Genomic DNA, 18,382 nt, shown 5'->3' on the forward strand with positions numbered 1-18,382 from the left:
AAAGAAAAGTCAATGCATCATTTGGCTTTAATCTTAATATTTAATGGAAAAGCATTTAAATTGCAGCATTACTAGTTTTATTTACTGTTTTCCCTTCAGATTAAAGTCAAATGTTATCGGGCAAGATATACAAGCATGTAGGTGTTTTCAAAATAAAAGCAGGGCAGAAATATGTCAGAATTTATTTAGCAGCCAACACCAGCATATTAAATTATGATTTTTTTTTTCTTTTTCTGAACTAGTTTGGTCACGTTACGCTCTTGTTTGTGTTCAAAGGGAGAAAAATCATTTTAATGGTCTTAAAAAAAGCAGAGAAAGTTGCATGTATGTACGCGTTTAATTTGGGAGTTTAAAAAAAAACAAAAAATGCATTGTGGGGAAATTGAAAATCGAAGTACGCGGGGGCAGGTTGAAGGGACAACAAGCACAACAACAAGGTAAGTTGTTTTTTTAATAACAATATAAAACTCCTGGAATGCAGCACAAAATCCCCCAAAAGTTTTTATTTCCCAGAAACCTTTTTTTTTTTTTTTTTTTTCGGGCGTTTTGAAGAGAATGACACGTCGTCGCCTCTAACAGCTTCTTTCTGGCTACTGATCACTCCTCTCTCTCTCTCTCTCTCTCTCTCTATCGGCCTCTTTCATCCTCTTTATGCCATTCACTGATCAGAACCAATGGAGGGCGGGGGGGGGGGGGGGTAGATACTAACACAACTTACTTCATCCAAGGTTGACGGGTCGGTGCCCCTGATGAAAAATTAGATTTGGTGTGTGTCTCTCTGTGAGTGTGTGTGTGTGTGTGTGTGTGTGTGTGTGTGTGTGGGTGCGCGTCTGTGCGTGTGTCCTCCCATGCAATTAATGGGTTAACAAGGTAATTCTGCATTTTTTCCCCCCTCCTTGCTGCATTTTCACCCTCTGCTATGTCTGTTTTCTTCCCCACCTTCTTTTGGCATGGTGTGTGCGTGTGCGTGTGCGTGTGCGTGTTGGGCCTGTGCATGTGTCCTCCTACCTCCGTACCTGCCTGCCTGCGTAGGGCGAGGGAATCACTATGCCTACTACGCCTATCGGCACCACGAAGGTAAACGTCCACCAGCACCCCACTCCTCTGTGTCCGTTGCCGTGGCTACCTGGGGGGGGGGGGTCATCCCCTCTCCCCCACTCCCCTCTCACCCCTTTCCACACACACACACACACACACACACACACACACACACACACACACCTTTGGCTGACAACGGTCGAACACACTCCCCTCCCACCCCGCGTGTCGTATCTGTGTTGTTGTTGTTGTTGTTGTTGTTGTTGATGATACTGGAGGGGTCCCTTCACACAAACATGAATACTCACCGCAACATTTTTTTTGAGTGATTTAAAATAAAATAAAAACGAGTTTAAAATCGTCATATTTGACACCAGACTGAATATACAGCGAGGTATTAAGACCTCTAATAACGTAAATAAATACAATTTTGATCAGAAATAAAGACACCGTAGCCTCGTTATATTATCCGCTCGTTCATTTCAGTGTTATTTTAAGGTGCTCTGAGATGTTTTCTTTTTTTATGATGTACATTCATTTTTTTGAATTGTTTTTTTCCAGCCCGTGTTTTATCTTCTTCTTCTTCAGTGAACTAACGCACCGCTTTGCTTTTACTAAACTCCTGCATACTAATAAATCAGTAACTGCTCTGCAGACACACGCGCGCGCGCACGCACACACACACACACACACACACACACACACACACACACACACACACACACACACACACACAGGTCTTTTTTAGCAGCACACACCAGTTTGTATCGATTGTTTTGATGTTGAAACGTGTGTCGTATTTCTCTGAGATCTAAATTTGCCGCCCTCCCTCGGTGCTAAATCGGTGTGTGTGTGTGTGTGTGTGTGTGTGTGTGTGTGTGTGTGTGTGTGTGTGTGTGTGTGTGTGTGTGTGTGTGTGTGTGTGTGTGTGTGTCCGTGTCCAGACGGGTCGGACTCGCGGGACAAACCCAAGCTGTACCGGCTCCAGCACAGCATCACCGAGGTCGGCTCGGACTGCACGGAGGACGGAGCCATCCAGGTAAACCGCGTTACCAGAAAAACGCAGACGATGGGCGACATCGCAGTGTTCTTATTGTTGTGATCAATAATGTTCAAGTTTTTTTTTTTCTTGGGGGAATGGGGGGGGGGGGTAAAATGGCGGGAATTAAAAAAAAAAAAAAAAAAATTTCGTAACATTTTGCGAGCTCTTGGGGATAAAAGTGCCAAAAAAATAAATAATAGCATTTTTTCCCCCCCCGCAGTTTTACGCAAAAATCTTACTTGGAACAATTTGTTTTTCTCGAAAATCAAATAAAAAATGTTGGAGCGCAACAATAATAAAAAATAACTCTGGGAAACCCCGTCGGGACGTTTTTTTTTTTGGTTTTTTTTACTCGTGTATGTCAATCTGTGTTCAGGAATGTTGATGCTGCAAACCCAGTTTTCCCTCCACGGAGCCAAACGTTTAAATATATACATGTTTTTTTTTTCCCCCTCCAGCTGCTCGGCCCGGGGATCCTGCCCCACCACTGCAACCTCATGCACAGCGAGGGCATGGTGACGGTGACGCCGCACAACCCCGACGCCGACACCTTCGTCGACGGCCAGCGCGTCACCGAGACGACGGTGCTGCGCTCGGGCTCCACCCTCCAGTTCGGCTCCGCCCATGTCTTCAAGTTCGTGGACCCGATGTTCGACCAGGGCGGGAAGAGGGAGCCCGCCGCCATGATGAGGACCCGGCACAAGTCCGGGTGGGGGGGGGGGGTAAATGTAGACATGTGTGTGTGTGTGTGTGTGTGTGTGTGTGTGTGTGTGTGTGTGTGTGTGTGTGTGTGTGTCCTCCTCATCCTCTGCAGTTTCCTACATCTAAAAAAAAAAAAAAAAAAAAAAGGGTGTTGTTGCAGATGAAGGAAAGAGAGGATGAGGTTTGGAGTTGGCAGGCGGGAGCAGGAGATGAAGGGGAAGGGAGGAGGAGGAGGAGGAGGAGGAGGAGGGAAGTAAGTGTGGTGTTGGATGGATCGGAGAGAACGAGGAAATGAGAGAAGAAGAAGAAGAAGAGCGGAGGTCTCGGGTTATGGCGGGCGGGCGCCCTCTAATCTGATCAACATGCTGCTGGGTGTGGCCTCCGGCTTCGCCGTCGCTTCACACACTCGCTCGGGAGAACGAGAGGAAGACGCGAAGGAGCCCACGTTAAGAGACGAATGAATGAAGGAGACGACGAAGACGAAGGCTTTTTTTTTTTTTGGACCGAGCTGCCCTTTTTAATGGACGAGCGAGAGAGCGAGAGAGGTGTTGTAAGCGACTCTCAGCTGTGTGTTTCTGCCTCAACTCCTTCTTTCAAAACGATTCAAGACGGGAAGTTAAAAAAAAAAAATCCGTTTTCTTTGGTTGGACTTCGTAGTACGTTTGAGATGTTTAAAAATAACTTCCTGAAGCGGTTTTCTTAAGGTCACGAAAAGTTAGTGGCGGAAAGGAGCAAAGCTTTTATTCAAGTAGTTTGAAGGGAGGAGGAGGGGAGAGAGAGAAGGTGTAAGATTTTATGGAGATTTTGTGTGTTTAGCAGCGAGCGCTCGTTGGACGTACAGCCAAGTATTTTTTTTTTTTTTAGACATAAGTGTTTGAACAGTGACGTGATCAACAAGAGTCCTCCTTCTGTGAACTCGGCACTCTGAGAAAATGGTTGTTTTTTTTTTAATTGGGGAAATATCGTCCCAACAATTTTGGGGAAAATTTTACCGAGCAGTTTTCTTGGGAGGTGATCTCGTAGCGAACGAGCGTTTTTTCGGACCTTTTCCGTCTGCTGCACTCTTAACTCGGTCTGGACGGAAACGTTTCCGACGCAGAGATTAGTTTTATTTTTAATGCCAATTGTTAGGAAGAAGAAAAAAAAATTCCAATTATATCGAAAAAATTGTATGTTTAATTTCATCGGTGTTTCCTGTTGTAGTTTGTTTGTTTGACTTTGATTGACAGATGTAACGAACCCGGACTTCTTTTTTGCCGACCAACTAGAACGACAAACAGGCAAAAGAACCTGTCAGAAATCAACAGTATTAATAATATTAGCGGCGCTGCTTCGTCCTCTCAAATACATTTCATATCAAAAACTGACCGAGGGCAAAGTCGGTGTTCATAAAAATGTTATGAGACGCAGTGAAACCCCCGGAAAAAAAAATCAGCTTGTGTGGGCCTGAGCCTTTGATCACATGACCGTCCGCTCTCTGAGGTCACATGACTCTGGTGTGTGTGTGTGTGTGTGTGTGTGTGTGTGTGTGTGTGTGTGTGTGTGTGTGTGTGTGTGTGTGTGTGTGTGTGCAGATGTGAGAGCAGCTGGTTGGACTTGAAAAGATCTGTGAAAAAAAAAAAAACATCTGCTGTGAAGTTGATCTGCTTTTGAGTTTTAAAAGGTCCTCGTGTGTGTTGGGGGTAGGCGGGGGGTGGGGTGGGGGTGGGGGTGGGATAACTTCATTAGTAGATCGAATGTAGAAGTGTGTTTAAAAGAAGTTTCCCTTCATGGGATTGTATTTAATGGTTTAACCCACTTCTGGCTGCTTCTTGCTGATTGGTCGTGTACGTCACGAAGACCTCCGCCTTGTGTGTGTGTGTGTGTGTGTGTGTGTGTGTGTGTGTGTGTGTGTGTGTGTGTGTGTGTGTGTGTGCTTTTTATTTGACACTTTGATGCCCCCGCTGTCATGTTGGGTGGGGGGGGGGGGGTGAAAAGCAGAGGCAAGTCTTTTTAAAACCCGACTGCTTTCACACTCAATAAATGTCAGACACACACACACACACACACACAGACACACACTTACATAACGGTCTAATTAGATGTAGAGATGCCAGGAGTTCTGACAAACAACGAAGCCGGGATGCTGTGTGTGTGTGTGTGTGTGTGTGTGTGTGTGTGTGTGTGTGTGTGTGTGTGTGTGTGTGTGTGTGTGTGTGTGTGTGTGTGTGTGTGTGTGTAAAGCAAACTATCTGCCTGCATATATTAGTGAGGCATTTGTTTAGGCGTCCGATCCGGGCTCTCTTCCTCCGCTGACAACGAGTTAGATAAGTGTGTGTGTGTGTGTGTGTGTGTGTGTGGATTAAGTCTGAGCTCTTGTCAGTAATGAAACGTCAGCTGTGGAGAGCACAGTTAGTTCCTACCTCTGTAACCGCTGAATGTCCTGTGTGTGTGTGTGTGTGTGTGTGTGTCTCTGTGTGTGTGTGTGTGTGTGTGTGTCTCTGCTGCAGCAGCGTACCAGAAACCACCTTCGACCTTCACGGAGACGTCCACAGTGGAGCTGCCCTGCCCACCAGCAAGGTAACACCCCCGAACCGTCCTCTAGTCTCGCTGCCGTCGGTCCAGGTTAACACTTTTATTTTTGATTTGTTGACGCTTTTAACGTGTTGTTTGTTATTTTTTTGTTTAACTGCGCGTGTTATCTTTGCGAGTGTGAAGTGTTTTGAAACCGTCCTGATTTTTACACTTGAAACAGACTGAATTGAAGCAAAATATACTGAAAATGAATTAAAAAAAAGGATTTTGGGTTTTCGACAGTTTAATTTTCTCGTCAATTGTCCGACTCGTAGCTGCTCTCGATTTGTATTCTACGTTTAAAAACACGCATGCTTGCCAATGTACCGGAAGCCGTTTGCTACTGCGGTATTATATATCTATTATATGCAGATATACATCTGCAGCACGGTGTGTTTGGTATTCTATAAAAAGACAACAGAAACATGACCTGTGACTAGAAACGCGAGTCGAACCCGAGACGAACAAAACGGGTTGAAACCTGAAGCCTCGTAGTACAGTAGTTATTATACCGTCTTCATCTTCCTGTGTGTGTGTGTGTGTGTGTGTGTGTGTGTGTGTGTGTGTGTGTGTGTGTGTGTGTGTGTGTGTGTGTGTGTGCGCGCGCGCGTGCAGAGCTCAGGAAAGCTGGAGATGGAGCGAGGGATGGTGAAACCCATGATCAGAGGAGAGCAGCAGGACAGCAGGTGAGACCCCCCCCCCGCCCCCTCCTCCCGTTTGTCCTTATCCGTCTCCGCCGTCTCTTAGGTGCCCCCCCCCCCACCCCTCGGCCTCCTCCCCTTCTCACGCTGTTATTCTGTCCTCTTCAAAGGTCTCAGGACATTTCAGCAGACCGAACGGAGTTGACTCTTCCAGCCGGCATCGAGTTCAGAGACAACTGTGAGTATTTTTTTTTTCTCCGGCCTCTCCGGTCGATAGGTGGAAACTATTGAACCTCTGACCTGCCGGCGCTGACGGTAGCGGTATTCGATAAGTGTGTCACCCTTAATGGAGGCGAGTCGGAGGCCCTTTGAGTTCAGACAGATTATCGCAAAAATAAAATCCTTTCATAAACGGAAATAAAAGTAGTCTATCTTTTGCAGAGAAATCAGATCTCAGATTAAAACGAGAAAAAAAGGCAGTAATACGTACTCGAGTTCGGAATGCTAGCGGTTTGGAGCAGGACGTGACCATATTTGGACAAACCGGGTTAACTCTGCGATAATACGTTCCCGCCCACCGACTCGCCGTAAACTTACTGCACACCACAGGCCTGTCAATCAAACTGACACGCCCCCAAAAAAACACGGCTTTTTGAAGCTTATTTTTCTAATGAATGATTATTTCTAGATGGACCGCCCGAAAAACTAATACGAAAGAGTGAAATTAGCGATAGAGATATTTTATTTGACTGAGAATTTCACGAGACCAGTTGAATGGGAGTCTATGGAAACTGAAATTGTTTTTGGAGTCAACCTCTAGTGGCACTCGGTGGTATTGCAGCTTTAAGGCACTTTCCGCATCGGGCTCATTTTTCTTAGCCCGAAGCTACGAAATACTTTTATATACGGTCTGTGGGTAAAATATAAAAAAATCTATAATATACGTTACTCAAACTGGCCTTTTGTTTTCGCCCGGTGCCGTCTGGTATCGGTAACTTTTGGGTTACGATGTTTTGTCAGAAGTCGATATATCTTCTTTCCTGCTTTAAATACACTTTCCCCCCACTTCATTTCTAGTCGTTCTTTTAGCCACAGGTCAGTCTGTATTTGTACGGTACATTCCTCTCTTAATAGTATAATAAAAAGAAAATATCATCTCCCGTATCCTTTATTAGAGGAATCCAGTCAGAGCTGTTTCGGTTGTTAAATTCATCTTAATGAAGTTCCAAGCAGCATTAAAAAAGTCCGATAAGCGTTTTAAAAAAAAAAAAAAAAAAATCTGGTACCGGACGTTTCCCACCGTCTCCGAGCTCTTCTGGCTGTTTGCTTTTTGTCTTCTGTACCACTTCTGTTTATTGACTTTTTCCTCGTGTTCGGGGCCCTCCGGTGCGTCTCGGCGAGCACTAAGTATAACGCTGTATAGTCGGGAAAAAGTGAGAGATCATCTGTTTTTTTTGGGGGTTTTTTCATGCTAAAGGAGGGGTTTTCCACTGATCGCCCAAAAAAAAAAGTTGGTGGAGTACCCACAATGCACTGGGGGGAGGGGGGGGCATTAGCAGTCAACATTGAATAGGGCTGAATATTTTTTCTAGTTTGAAACTACAGTGGAAGTCGGATTCAGGCACAAAACTCAGACTTTTGGGAAGTGGGCGGAGCTTTCCGTATCATTAAACTGGATGTAATTTCTAAAGATGTAATTTTGATAAACAGAGATGTGTTTTTAATATCGGTGCGCCACAAATAAAAAGGGAACTTAAAACAGTTTTAGATCCAACACAGAAGGTAAATACATATGTTGACGATAAAACATAAATAAATACAATTAAAAAAATTGTTTCCCAGCGTGAGAATGACTTTTGCTAATAAACAAAAAAAAAACTTGATTCGAGAAGTTGAATGGGGAGTCTACGGAAACCGCCGCTTTTTTGGAGCCGACCTCTAGTGGCGATCGGTGGTATTGCAGCTTTAAGGCACTTCCGCCCTCTTTTTTTCTGAGCTGGAAGCTTTCCTACACCGTGTACGTCAAATCTCAATAAAAAGAAAAATATATATATATTATGTCGGACATAAAGCAGCTACTTAAAAAAAAACAACAACTCAACATTGGTGTTTAGTTTTTCTTACGACCCGTCTTCTGCGCACGCTTCCCCCCCCCAGCCGAAGACACCTTCCTCTCCGCCATCATCAACTACACCAACAGCTCCACCGTTCACTTCAAGCTCTCGCCCACCTACGTCCTGTACATGGCCTGCCGCTACGTCCTGTCGCCCACCTACCGGCCCGACATGTCGCCGTCGGAGCGCACGCACAAGGTCATCGCCATCGTCAACAAGATGGTGAGCATGATGGAAGGAGTCATCCAGGTCAGTAGCGCCGCCGCTTTTCACTTCTTCTTCTTCTTCTTCTTCTTCGTTCGGTGCACTTCAGTCGAAATGTGACTATTTTGTTCTCGCGAACTACGACAGTCGTTGTGAGGTGTGTTTGTTTGTTTGTTTGTTTGTTTGTTGCCTCTTTGCAGCTTTTCTCAACGGTTCTTCATTTCTCGGTGCATTTGGACTTTTTATTTGTTGAGCTCGCAGCCAGATATTCGCACACACACACACACACACACACACACACACACACACACACACACACACACACACACACACACTGAAAGACTCGACCTATTTTCCGTCCGTTCGTAGCTGGATTTCGCTTTTGTAGAGTGTCGGGGGAAATATGTCGAAGCCGCTGAGGAAACGTGGGAATGCGGAAGCTTCCTGCTTCCGACGGTGCTCGTAAGCTGCATCGGGAGTGTTCGTGTGTTGGGTTACGCGCTCGGGACATTTTCCTGTTATCGTGTGGAGATGAATTACTACATCTAAAACGCTTTAATTAGAAAATTCTTTAAGTCCCGCCCACTTCCTCATAGGATGGAAAGCGTCCGGAGTTTCACACTTCTTCTTTTTTTTTCTTTTTTTTTTAACTTTTTTTTTTATGAGTGCGTCATCCTGGTACTTGTAGTGCGCTGCATGTTTTATGTACTCCACAGCTCTGACAAACGCCCTTATGCACTGTAAAACACAGAGTGTTAGTACACAAGTACGACATTTGCAACGCAGCAGTAGTTCACACACACACACACACACACACACACACACACACACACACACACACACACACACACACACACACACACACACACACACACACACACACACTCTGTGATGTTTTCTCAGCCGACCTTTTCGTCAAGTTTGTGTCTTTTAACTCATTCAAGATGGCTTTACACTGTAAAACCATGACCATGTGTGTGTCGAAGTGTATCTGTGTGTGTCTGTTGTGTGTGTTTTTTACACGGTTGTGTCCATACTGTAGCTGTTGACGTGTTTTCTCTCTGTCCTGTGAACGTGTCCTCCTCCTCCTCCTCCTCTTCTTCTTCCTCTTCCTCTTCCTCTTCCTTCCATCCAGGAGATTCCTGAAGGGGATCAGGTAGGATAGCACAATGGCACACCATGATTGGCTGCTAAAGACTCGTCTACCTCTCTCTCTCTCTCGCTCTATCTCTTACTTTCACTCTTTATATCTCTCATTTTCTCAGGGTGGGCGATGTGGATAAAACAAAAACAAAAAAAGTTTTACAGTGCATCGTAATGTTTTACATGCAAATCTGCGATTTAAAGGAGTTTTACGAGGTGACTAATGACTAAAACGCTCCTATAAAACCTTTTTGCGATATTTTTCGTCTTTTTCAGACCTAAGGAAGAAAACAGGAAATAAACTGGAAGAAATAAAACGTGAGTTTTCACAATAAAACCCTCATTGTGGGAAAGTATAACAACATTTACAAAATATCATGGAATAATAACATGAGTTGATTTATTTTTTTTCTCTGCCCGATGTTTCAGATTTTACGCAATAAGGAAAGTTTAATACAACTTTTAACATTGTTTTTTGTAAAAAAAAAATTTAACTTGTATTTTAGCTTTAAATAAAAATTGAGCTAGTTTTAGAGAAGTCTGCTGAATATTGCGTATTGAAATGTGACGAATCAAAATTACAGTGAAGTACTATATTTCGTAAGTGGTAAAAAGCTACTACAAACCTCGTTCGTGTTTAAATATTATTAGTAGTGTTTCTCAGATCACTAAACGTAGAAATAATCAAATAAAATCGCAAAAATATGTCAAATGGTTTGATAACGCTCTGTTTCTTTTATATGTACTTCATACTTTCATGTGGATGCGTTTATTTAGAATGATTGGAAAAAAAAAAAGAAAGAAAAAGCAGCACAAATCAAAATCAAAACACTTTGAAATGTATAGATTAATTTTTTTTTTTTTTTTAATAGAAATGAACTTGTTCTTCATTGGGAAAAAAAAAGAAGTTTTATTTCCCTATAAAAGAAGGAGGAGTCTATTTAATGGCAAAAACAAAAGTACATACTTGACATTAAATTGTATTTTAAACCATTAATTTTGAAGTTTTATTTCCTTTTTGCCTGAAACTTTAAGTCCTGACAGCTAGAAAAGGAAAGAAACCTTTATTTCAAGACGGATCCGATGACGTAGAAGCACTTGATAATGTAAAACAATCACGTCGCCCGGCCTCATCAATACCTCCGGCTTTCTTCTATTAATCTGCCTTTTTTCTTTTTGCTCTCTACGTCTCTCCTCTCTCTCTCTCTGCTTTATTTTTTATTTATTTTAAAAACCAGCCCTTCATTGTTGCTGCTGCTTCTTTTTCTCCATTCTAACAGAAACGTAAAAAAAAAACCAACTAAAAAATAAACCCAAGCCGTGATGATAATAATGCGTCCCCCGACCCTACAGCTGGAAAAACTAAGCAACAACAGCAACATCAAACCCCGACTAATACTTCCATTCAGCTTCCTGGACCTGCCTGGTACTAAAAAAACAAAACAAAAACAACCGGCAAAAAAACAAAAGCAAACCGCTCTCCTCTCAACATCGTCTTTTTGAATTCTGGCATCCATGTTTGTATGACATCATCATGTCTTGCTTCTACTCAACAGTGTGGACGAGAGGACAAGTCGCGTCCCTCTGACCTCCTCTCGCTTCATTTGTCTGTTTAAAATGTTCCAAACATCCATCTGTGTTGTTTTTTTTTAAACGTCTCCTAAATGTTTTGTTTTGGATGCTCTCGGCTCAGCGTCTCATTCTCTGGCTGTTCTGAATGAAGGGTTGTTTTCTTATTTATTTATTTTTGTTTGATTTGTGTTACGTTTTTTTTCGAGGCGGGGATAGATGAGTGCGGGAGGTATGCGGGGGGAGGTCAGCAGCTTTTGCACATTTCCTCCCTCTCTTGAGTGGCGGGGGAAATGAACCAATCAGCTCATCAGACACCGAGCTCCGTCCTCTGAGGACTCTGACGATGATGATGATGATGTAATAGTTTTTTTTTTTTAAATAATGAAATGTTTTGATAGTTAAAGGAACATGTTGAACATTTTTTGGGGGAAATTTTCTTAATCGCAAATTCTTGTCAGAGTTCCCTTTGTGTCTGGGAAAAAAAATAAAAAAGGAACATTACATGTAAACAGCAGTAATTAAACTCAAAGCAGCTTTGTTATACATTAAAATAAAGACCCGCCCACTTATATACTTAACCCCACCCCCAAATCTACGCTGCCTCCTCAGGCCACGCCCTCTTAATTAGTCTTTACAAACAGTAGATATCCTATAATTAGTGAGCTTCAGACTTGTTGGTATGTCAATCACGAGTTCAAAACGTATCAGAAATATACTTGAATAAAATGACATCACAGCTAATCAATAGTAACAATAATTACAGGCAGTTCAAATCAATTTGGTTGTTATAATGGAAGTCAACGGATTCCTGCTGATCCTGTTGCGGTTCAAATTTGACCAGAAACAAAAAAAAGAAAAAAAAAGAAAGGAAATGCAGTTGTTTGTTGAGACGGCCGGTGTCTGGTGACCTGGAGAACGACGGTGTGAGTCGTGTGTCCGGGAGGGAAAAAGGAGGACGTCACCTCGACGTCAAAACGGTTTATTATTTGATTTCCCTTAATTAAGATGTTGGAAGATGTAAAAGAAACGAGGACACTTTTGTTTCTTCGAGTGTCTTCCATTGATCCGACGGTGACGACCGCTCTTTGTTCTCGACGCCGGGTCGGCTTTTTTTTTTTTTAAGAGGGGCGGGGCGGGGCGGGGTGGGCGGGGCATGAGTCTATCCCTGATGTAACAACTGCTCCTTCTGGCTGCCACTCAAAACAGAAACCCCTCCTCCTCCTGTCTCCTGCCTTCCTCTTAACTCCTCGGTCTCTGCTGCTCTGACCTCGGCCTCCTCTGTTTTCTCTCTCCGTGTGCGTGTGCGTGTGCGCTTGGCCGTGATTGGTGCGTTTACAGAAGCAGAAGAACATCGCGGGAGCGCTGGCTTTCTGGATGGCCAACGCCTCCGAGCTGCTCAACTTCGTCAAGCAGGACCGAGACCTGAGTCGCGTCACCCTGGACGCTCAGGACATCCTCGCCCACCTGGTGCAGATGGCCTTCAAGTCAGTCTGGGGCGCACCTGCGTGGTTGTGCAGGAGGAGGGAGGGGGAGAAGGGGGCGGAGCTAGTGTCATAATTAGACCTGTGTGAGGGTTTTAAGGGATGTCCCAGATAGGCTTTTTTTTTTTTTTTTTTTTTAGGTTTTTGTTTGGAAATCTTTGGATCATATCAAAGATTTTAAGATCGATACTGTGAGACAAATCAGCTGACTTGACAATTTTAGACAACTTAGATGGGAGGTGTGCAAGCCTACGGTGGCCCTAAAGGGTCAAACGCAACAACAACAAAAACATTTCACAGAAACGCACAAAAGATTTCACAAAACACAAAAACAATTTTGAAAACGGCAAAATATTTCACTAAACACACTTTTTTTTTTTTAGAAAACATATTTTACAGAACAATATTTCGCAAAACATTTAACGTTAGCGTCTGTAGTTGCTCTAAAAATGGCCGCCAACTACTTTATAACCTAGTTGTTCACCAGTTTTTGATTCTGAAAGTATTTATATCTGTGTGTGTGTGCAGGTACTTGGTCCACTGTCTCCAGGCTGATCTGAACAACTACATGCCGGCCTTCCTGGACGACCCCGAGGAGCATAATCCTCAGAGACCGAAGATCGGTAACGTGGACAAACACAACGCAGCATGGAAGCAAATTAGTTTTTATGACCTAACGTCCCCTCGCGACAGAGTTTCTGCACATTTTTCTCATATTTTTTTGGCACTTTCATAATTTATTCGAGGCCCAAAAGGGATTTAAAAGTCGTCGTATGACATGAAGGGAAAAGCAAAGATTAGAAAGAAAGTCTGAAAACCTTTGAAATGTGTTTTTTTTTTTACTTTTCATGTTTTATCCATAACTTAATAATCACTCTGGTTTATCTTCACCATCATTAAGAGGTGTCTCGACTCCTTTGGAACATTTTTACTCGAGTGTTTTATCTCCCGAAACTAAGAATTTAAACAAATATGAATTTAAAAGCCGGAAGTTCAACATGTTCTGTGTGTTGATGTTTATTTTTTAAAATATATTTCCTGTCCCTCTGTCTCTCCCCAGAGGACGTCCTGCACACGCTGACGGGCGCCATGTCGCTGCTGCGGCGCTGCCGGGTCAACGCCGCTCTGACCATCCAGCTCTTCTCGCAGCTCTTCCACTTCATCAACATGTGGCTCTTCAACAAGCTGGTGACCGACACCGAGTCGGGGCTCTGCTGCCACTACTGGGGGGCCATCCTCCGACAGCAGCTCAGCCACATCGAGGCCTGGGCAGAGAAACAGGGGCTGGAGCTCGCCGCTGACTGCCACCTCAGCCGGATAGTGCAGGTGAGAGGGGGGAGGAGAGGGGGGGAGAGGAAGAGGGGGGAGGAGAGAGGAGGGGAGGGGCAGGAAGAGGAGAGGAGAGGAAAGGAAAGGGGGAGGAGAGAGGAAGAGGAGGGGAGAGGAAAGGAAAGGGGGAGGAGAGAGGAAGAGGAGGGGGGGAGGAGAGAGGAGAGGAGGGAGGGAAGGAGAGAGGGGGGAGGGGGAGGAGAGGAGATTGTCACTGAGATTTAGGTTTATTTTTAGCATCAGACATACTTAGAGTGATATTAGTGATTTCATTTGTTTAAAACTTTAATTACGCCGCAACCGCTGATTACTTTTTTTTTCGGTCGTGCAAAATTTGTGGATTGTATCTCCAGATTTTTTGTGTTTTTTTTGTGTGTTTTTTTTTTTTTTGCCATCACCTCCGCTGAGATTTAAAACAATCTGCGCTGGTGCTTCAAGTCGATGTGTAAACACTGCAGACCGCTGATTGGTCGGCTCGCCGGAAAGCAGCCGCAATTTATTTATTTAAATTCACAGGACTAATTGATTAATGGCAACAACAACAAAAACGCCTTTTGGTCAGAGGTGCAGTCGTTCCCGTTGTTTCGGTTGCCGGCAAAAGTTGAGTTGTCAAGTTGAGGATAGTTGCTATAGTAACGAACGCTTGAAACATTAAAAACTGTGATTTCAAACGTTAAGCAAGCTGTGTGTGTGTGTGTGTGTGTGTGTGTGTGTGTGTGTGTGTGTGTGTGTGTGTGTGTGTGTGTGTGTCCTCCAGGCCACCACCCTGCTGACGATGGACAAATACTCCATGCAGGACGTGCAGAACATCCACAACACCTGCTTCAAGCTCAACTCGCTGCAGCTGCACGCGCTCATGACCAACTACCACTGCGCCCCCGACGAGCCGTACATCCCGCCGGTGGGGGGGCCTTTTTAAAATATCCGTTTTTTTTTTTTTTTTTTTTTTTTTTTTTTTATCAAAGTAAATTCAATATCTCTAAATTTGAAGCTCTTTTTTTGAGACAAAACAAGCAATTTTTTTTTTAAATGCATTAATTTGGCTTTAAACTACTCTAATGGGTATTTTCTTTTCTACTATTTTCTTACTGTAGACCAAACAAATTATGGAAGTAATAAAAGTGTGTGTGTGTGTGTGTGCAGGAGCTGATCGACCACGTGGTGGCGGTGGCGGAGAACACGGCGGACGAGCTGGCGAGGAGCGACGGCCGGGAGGTGCAGCTGGAGGAGGACCCGGACCTGCAGCTGCCCTTCCTGCTGCCCGAGGACGGGTACTCCTGCGACGTGGTGCGCAGCCTCCCCAACGGCCTGCAGGACTTCCTGGACCCGCTGCTGCAGAGAGGTGACCTTTTCACCCCCCAACCCCCTCCCTAAAAAAAAAAAAAAAAAAATCATGTTTGTATATATTTTTTGCATTTTAAAAGTTTACTTCAAATTCGTTTGTTATCATAATTTTGCAACTATTTATATGTTTTTTTAAGAGACAAATACCCCCAACGTGTTTTCTGCTTCTTAATTGTAGCAACTCAAAGTAAATTGAGTATCTCAAAATTTTAAGCTCTTTTTGTGACAAAACAAGTGATTTGAAAAGTGAGTTAATTTGGCTTTAAACTACTATAATGTGTGTGTGTGTGTGTGTGTGTGTGTGTGTGTGTGTGTGTGTGTGTGTGTGTGTGTGTGTGTGTGTGTGTGTGTGTGTGTTTCCTCTGACAGGTTTTTGCAGGTTGGTGCCTCACCCACGCTCTCCCGGTACCTGGACCGTCCACTTTGAAGGAGCTGACTGCGACAGCCACTTCTCTGCTGCTGACAGCTCTGAAATGGTACGACAGTAACACTCTCTCACCACAGTGTGTGTGTGTGTGTGTGTGTGTGTGTGTGTGTGTGTGTGTGTGTGTGTGTGTGTGTGTGTGTGTGTACAGTTGGTGCCACAGAGGAGTTTGCGGGTTCAGTTAATGCTGACTTACAGAAGCCGTGAGGACTGAAATCTGCTACGACGGCAGAAACCGTGACGCACCTCCGTGTTGCGCTGAAAAGGCTTTGATTTGATTTGAGTTTCTTCAGTTCGTTTGCTTCAACTACTTTGTCCAAAATACTGCCAAAAACTAATTCACATTTTAAAATACTGCTAAAAAAAAAATTCCCATTTTTACAAAATACTGCTAAAAAAAAATGTCCTGTTAATAAATAAAGTTTCCACGTTAACAAAGTATTGCGCCGATTTTTTGTTGTTGTTGTTGTTGTTTTAAATCCTTTTTAACAAAATGCTGCTAAAAAGAATTCCCATGTTAACAAAATACTGCTTGTTGGTGAGGCGGCCTGTGTATGTTTGGACAGAGTTTAGTTTCCAGTTCAAGTCGAGCAGCAACAGCGTGAAAAACACGCGATCGGTTTCCAGCTAACCGTCGGGCTAAAAAAGGTAAAAAAAAAAAAAAGTTCCTGAACAGAAGCGAAGAGTCGGAGAACGACTCGCATAGTTTGACTATTTTTAGAGAAGTTTCAACCTGCAAGCTGCTTTGATTCACGTCCAGAAGGTGTGTGTGTGTGTGTGTGTGTGTGTGTGTGTGTGTGTGTGTGTGTGTGTGTGTGTGTGTGTGTGTGTGTGTGTGTGTGTGTGTGTGTGTGTGTGTGTGTGTGTGTGCGTGCGTGCGTGTGTGTGTGTGTGTACACGTACGTCATGAAAAGTAAATGGCTCCTTCTGAAGTCACTAATTACTGCCTGCCAACGGGGAGACCACACACACACACACACGCGCACACACACACACACACACACGCACACACACACACACACACACACACACACACACACACACAATTTAATCAACACCAATCACGCTGCAGAGGTTAGTTAGTCAGAAGTGAGTGAGCCCGGAGCAGTAAATGATAGACTTCTTTTCAACACACACACACACACACACACACACACACACACACACACACACACACACACACACACACACACACACACACACACACACACACACACTTCCTCTGTAATTGGTCTGTTTATCCCTGCTCTACTATTTCATGGCTGTAGTCTCGACATAATGCAGCCGTTTCACACACACACACACACACACACACACACACACACACACACACACACACACACACACTCTGATTAATGGTGTGTGACTACAGTTCTGCTCTGCGTCCACTTCAGCAGCGCGGAGGACGTGATGTCGATTGTTTACACTTTTCAGAGCTGATATAATATTACACGCAGAACATTCAGACTTCCGACATTTATTATAATTATCTTCAATTCATGTTTTTTTGTTTTGTGTTTTGTTTCGTTAGAAGTTAGCTTCTTGCTGAACCGCCTCCCGGTGTTTTTTTTAAAGAGTAATCGTACCGAACTTAAAAAAAAGCGGTGCATCTGACTGATCTGATTGGAAACCATGACGATACTACGTCCCGCCCACCGACAGCTGTAACCTGACTGCACCACGGGCCTGTCAATCAAACAGACACGCCCCCAAAAACAGGTCTTCTTGAATCTTCTTTTCTAATGAATGAGGGATTATTTTCAGATGGACCTCCAGAAAACTAATAAGAAGGAGTGACTTTAGCGAACAACACCGAGATAACTGATGGACACATTTTATTCACTTTGGATTTGATGAGAGAAGTTGAATGGGAGTCTATGGAGGCTTTTTTGGAGCTGACCTCTGGTGGCGCTCGGTGGTATTGCAGCTTTAAGCGCTTCCCGCATCGGCCTCATTTTTCAGAACCAGAAGCTACGAACACTTTTATATCCGGTCTGTGGTGTTTTTATACTTCTAGTAGTTCTAGTTTCCGTCTACTACCAGAATAAATAGACTCAAATGGGAATCCTGGTCTGTGGCGCCTTTTACGTTAAACAAAGTGAGACCACACACGTCACAACACACACTTCGGTTTTGCAAGTCGTCAAGTGTCTGTTTAGAGTATTTGAACTCATCGAGGGCTCATTTCTGTTGTTTTAAGTTGTCTGGGAGGGTTTCATGGTAAAACCACCATTTAAACCCCGTAATTATTATTCTACTTGTTTTAAACAACCCCAACATGCTGAATAAGTCTGTGACTGATATATTTTTGTATTTTGGGCCAAATATCGTTTTATTTTCAACCTGCCTCAAATAACAAACTTCGGTCTAATCGGAGTCGGTCTCTTCTACTATTCCTAAAAAGATCTAAAGAAATAATAATAATACATTTTATCTTTAAAGCTCTTTTCAGGACACTCAAAGATACTTTACAGGTTACAACGATGACACTAAAATCGGCTGATAACAGTAAAAAAAACAACAACAATATCAATCAAACATTTAAAAGCAGTTTGTTTTTTGTTTTTTTAAAGAAAGTGGGTTTTCCAAGTTGTGCAAATGTCCAACATCTTGATGTACCCTGACTTTTAATCGAAGGTTTAGTTGTCGCCGAAGGGCAGAAAGTTACACCTGCTTCAAAATAAAAGCCTTCCGTAAGTTGGCCAAGTTGTAGAAAAAAAAACTCAAATAAGGAAACAAAACGGCCTAAAAAGGGTTGAATTTTTCCCTCCAACTCGGCGCAACAAAAAAAACCA

General features: G+C 43.5%; 1 protein-coding gene across 15 annotated transcripts in view; it reads left to right on the forward strand.

Annotated features, from left to right (window-relative positions):
* The window catches only part of afdna (afadin, adherens junction formation factor a), a 72,482-nt gene that overhangs the window by 27,247 nt on the left and 26,853 nt on the right, over positions 1 to 18,382 (forward strand). For 10 of the 15 annotated variants that reach the window (XM_069719060.1, XM_069719063.1, XM_069719061.1 and 7 more), the window contains exons 9-22: positions 1,033 to 1,077; positions 1,983 to 2,077; positions 2,539 to 2,789; positions 5,272 to 5,341; positions 5,951 to 6,021; positions 6,147 to 6,214; positions 8,134 to 8,339; positions 9,430 to 9,450; positions 12,348 to 12,493; positions 13,019 to 13,113; positions 13,551 to 13,816; positions 14,577 to 14,720; positions 14,963 to 15,161; positions 15,533 to 15,639. In XM_069719060.1, the coding sequence (XP_069575161.1) occupies positions 1,033 to 1,077; positions 1,983 to 2,077; positions 2,539 to 2,789; positions 5,272 to 5,341; positions 5,951 to 6,021; positions 6,147 to 6,214; positions 8,134 to 8,339; positions 9,430 to 9,450; positions 12,348 to 12,493; positions 13,019 to 13,113; positions 13,551 to 13,816; positions 14,577 to 14,720; positions 14,963 to 15,161; positions 15,533 to 15,639 (1,784 nt within the window). The remainder of the gene's footprint in view (positions 1 to 1,032; positions 1,078 to 1,982; positions 2,078 to 2,538; positions 2,790 to 5,271; positions 5,342 to 5,950; positions 6,022 to 6,146; positions 6,215 to 8,133; positions 8,340 to 9,429; positions 9,451 to 12,347; positions 12,494 to 13,018; positions 13,114 to 13,550; positions 13,817 to 14,576; positions 14,721 to 14,962; positions 15,162 to 15,532; positions 15,640 to 18,382) is intronic. The other 5 variants (XM_069719064.1, XM_069719074.1, XM_069719075.1 and 2 more) reach the window with 3 other exon arrangements.

Source organism: Brachyistius frenatus, unplaced genomic scaffold (assembly GCF_029030835.1).
Source record: "Brachyistius frenatus isolate BFR_SWC_R1_liver_20210118 unplaced genomic scaffold, ASM2903083v1 Contig_205, whole genome shotgun sequence".
Lineage (NCBI taxonomy): Eukaryota > Metazoa > Chordata > Actinopteri > Embiotocidae > Brachyistius > Brachyistius frenatus.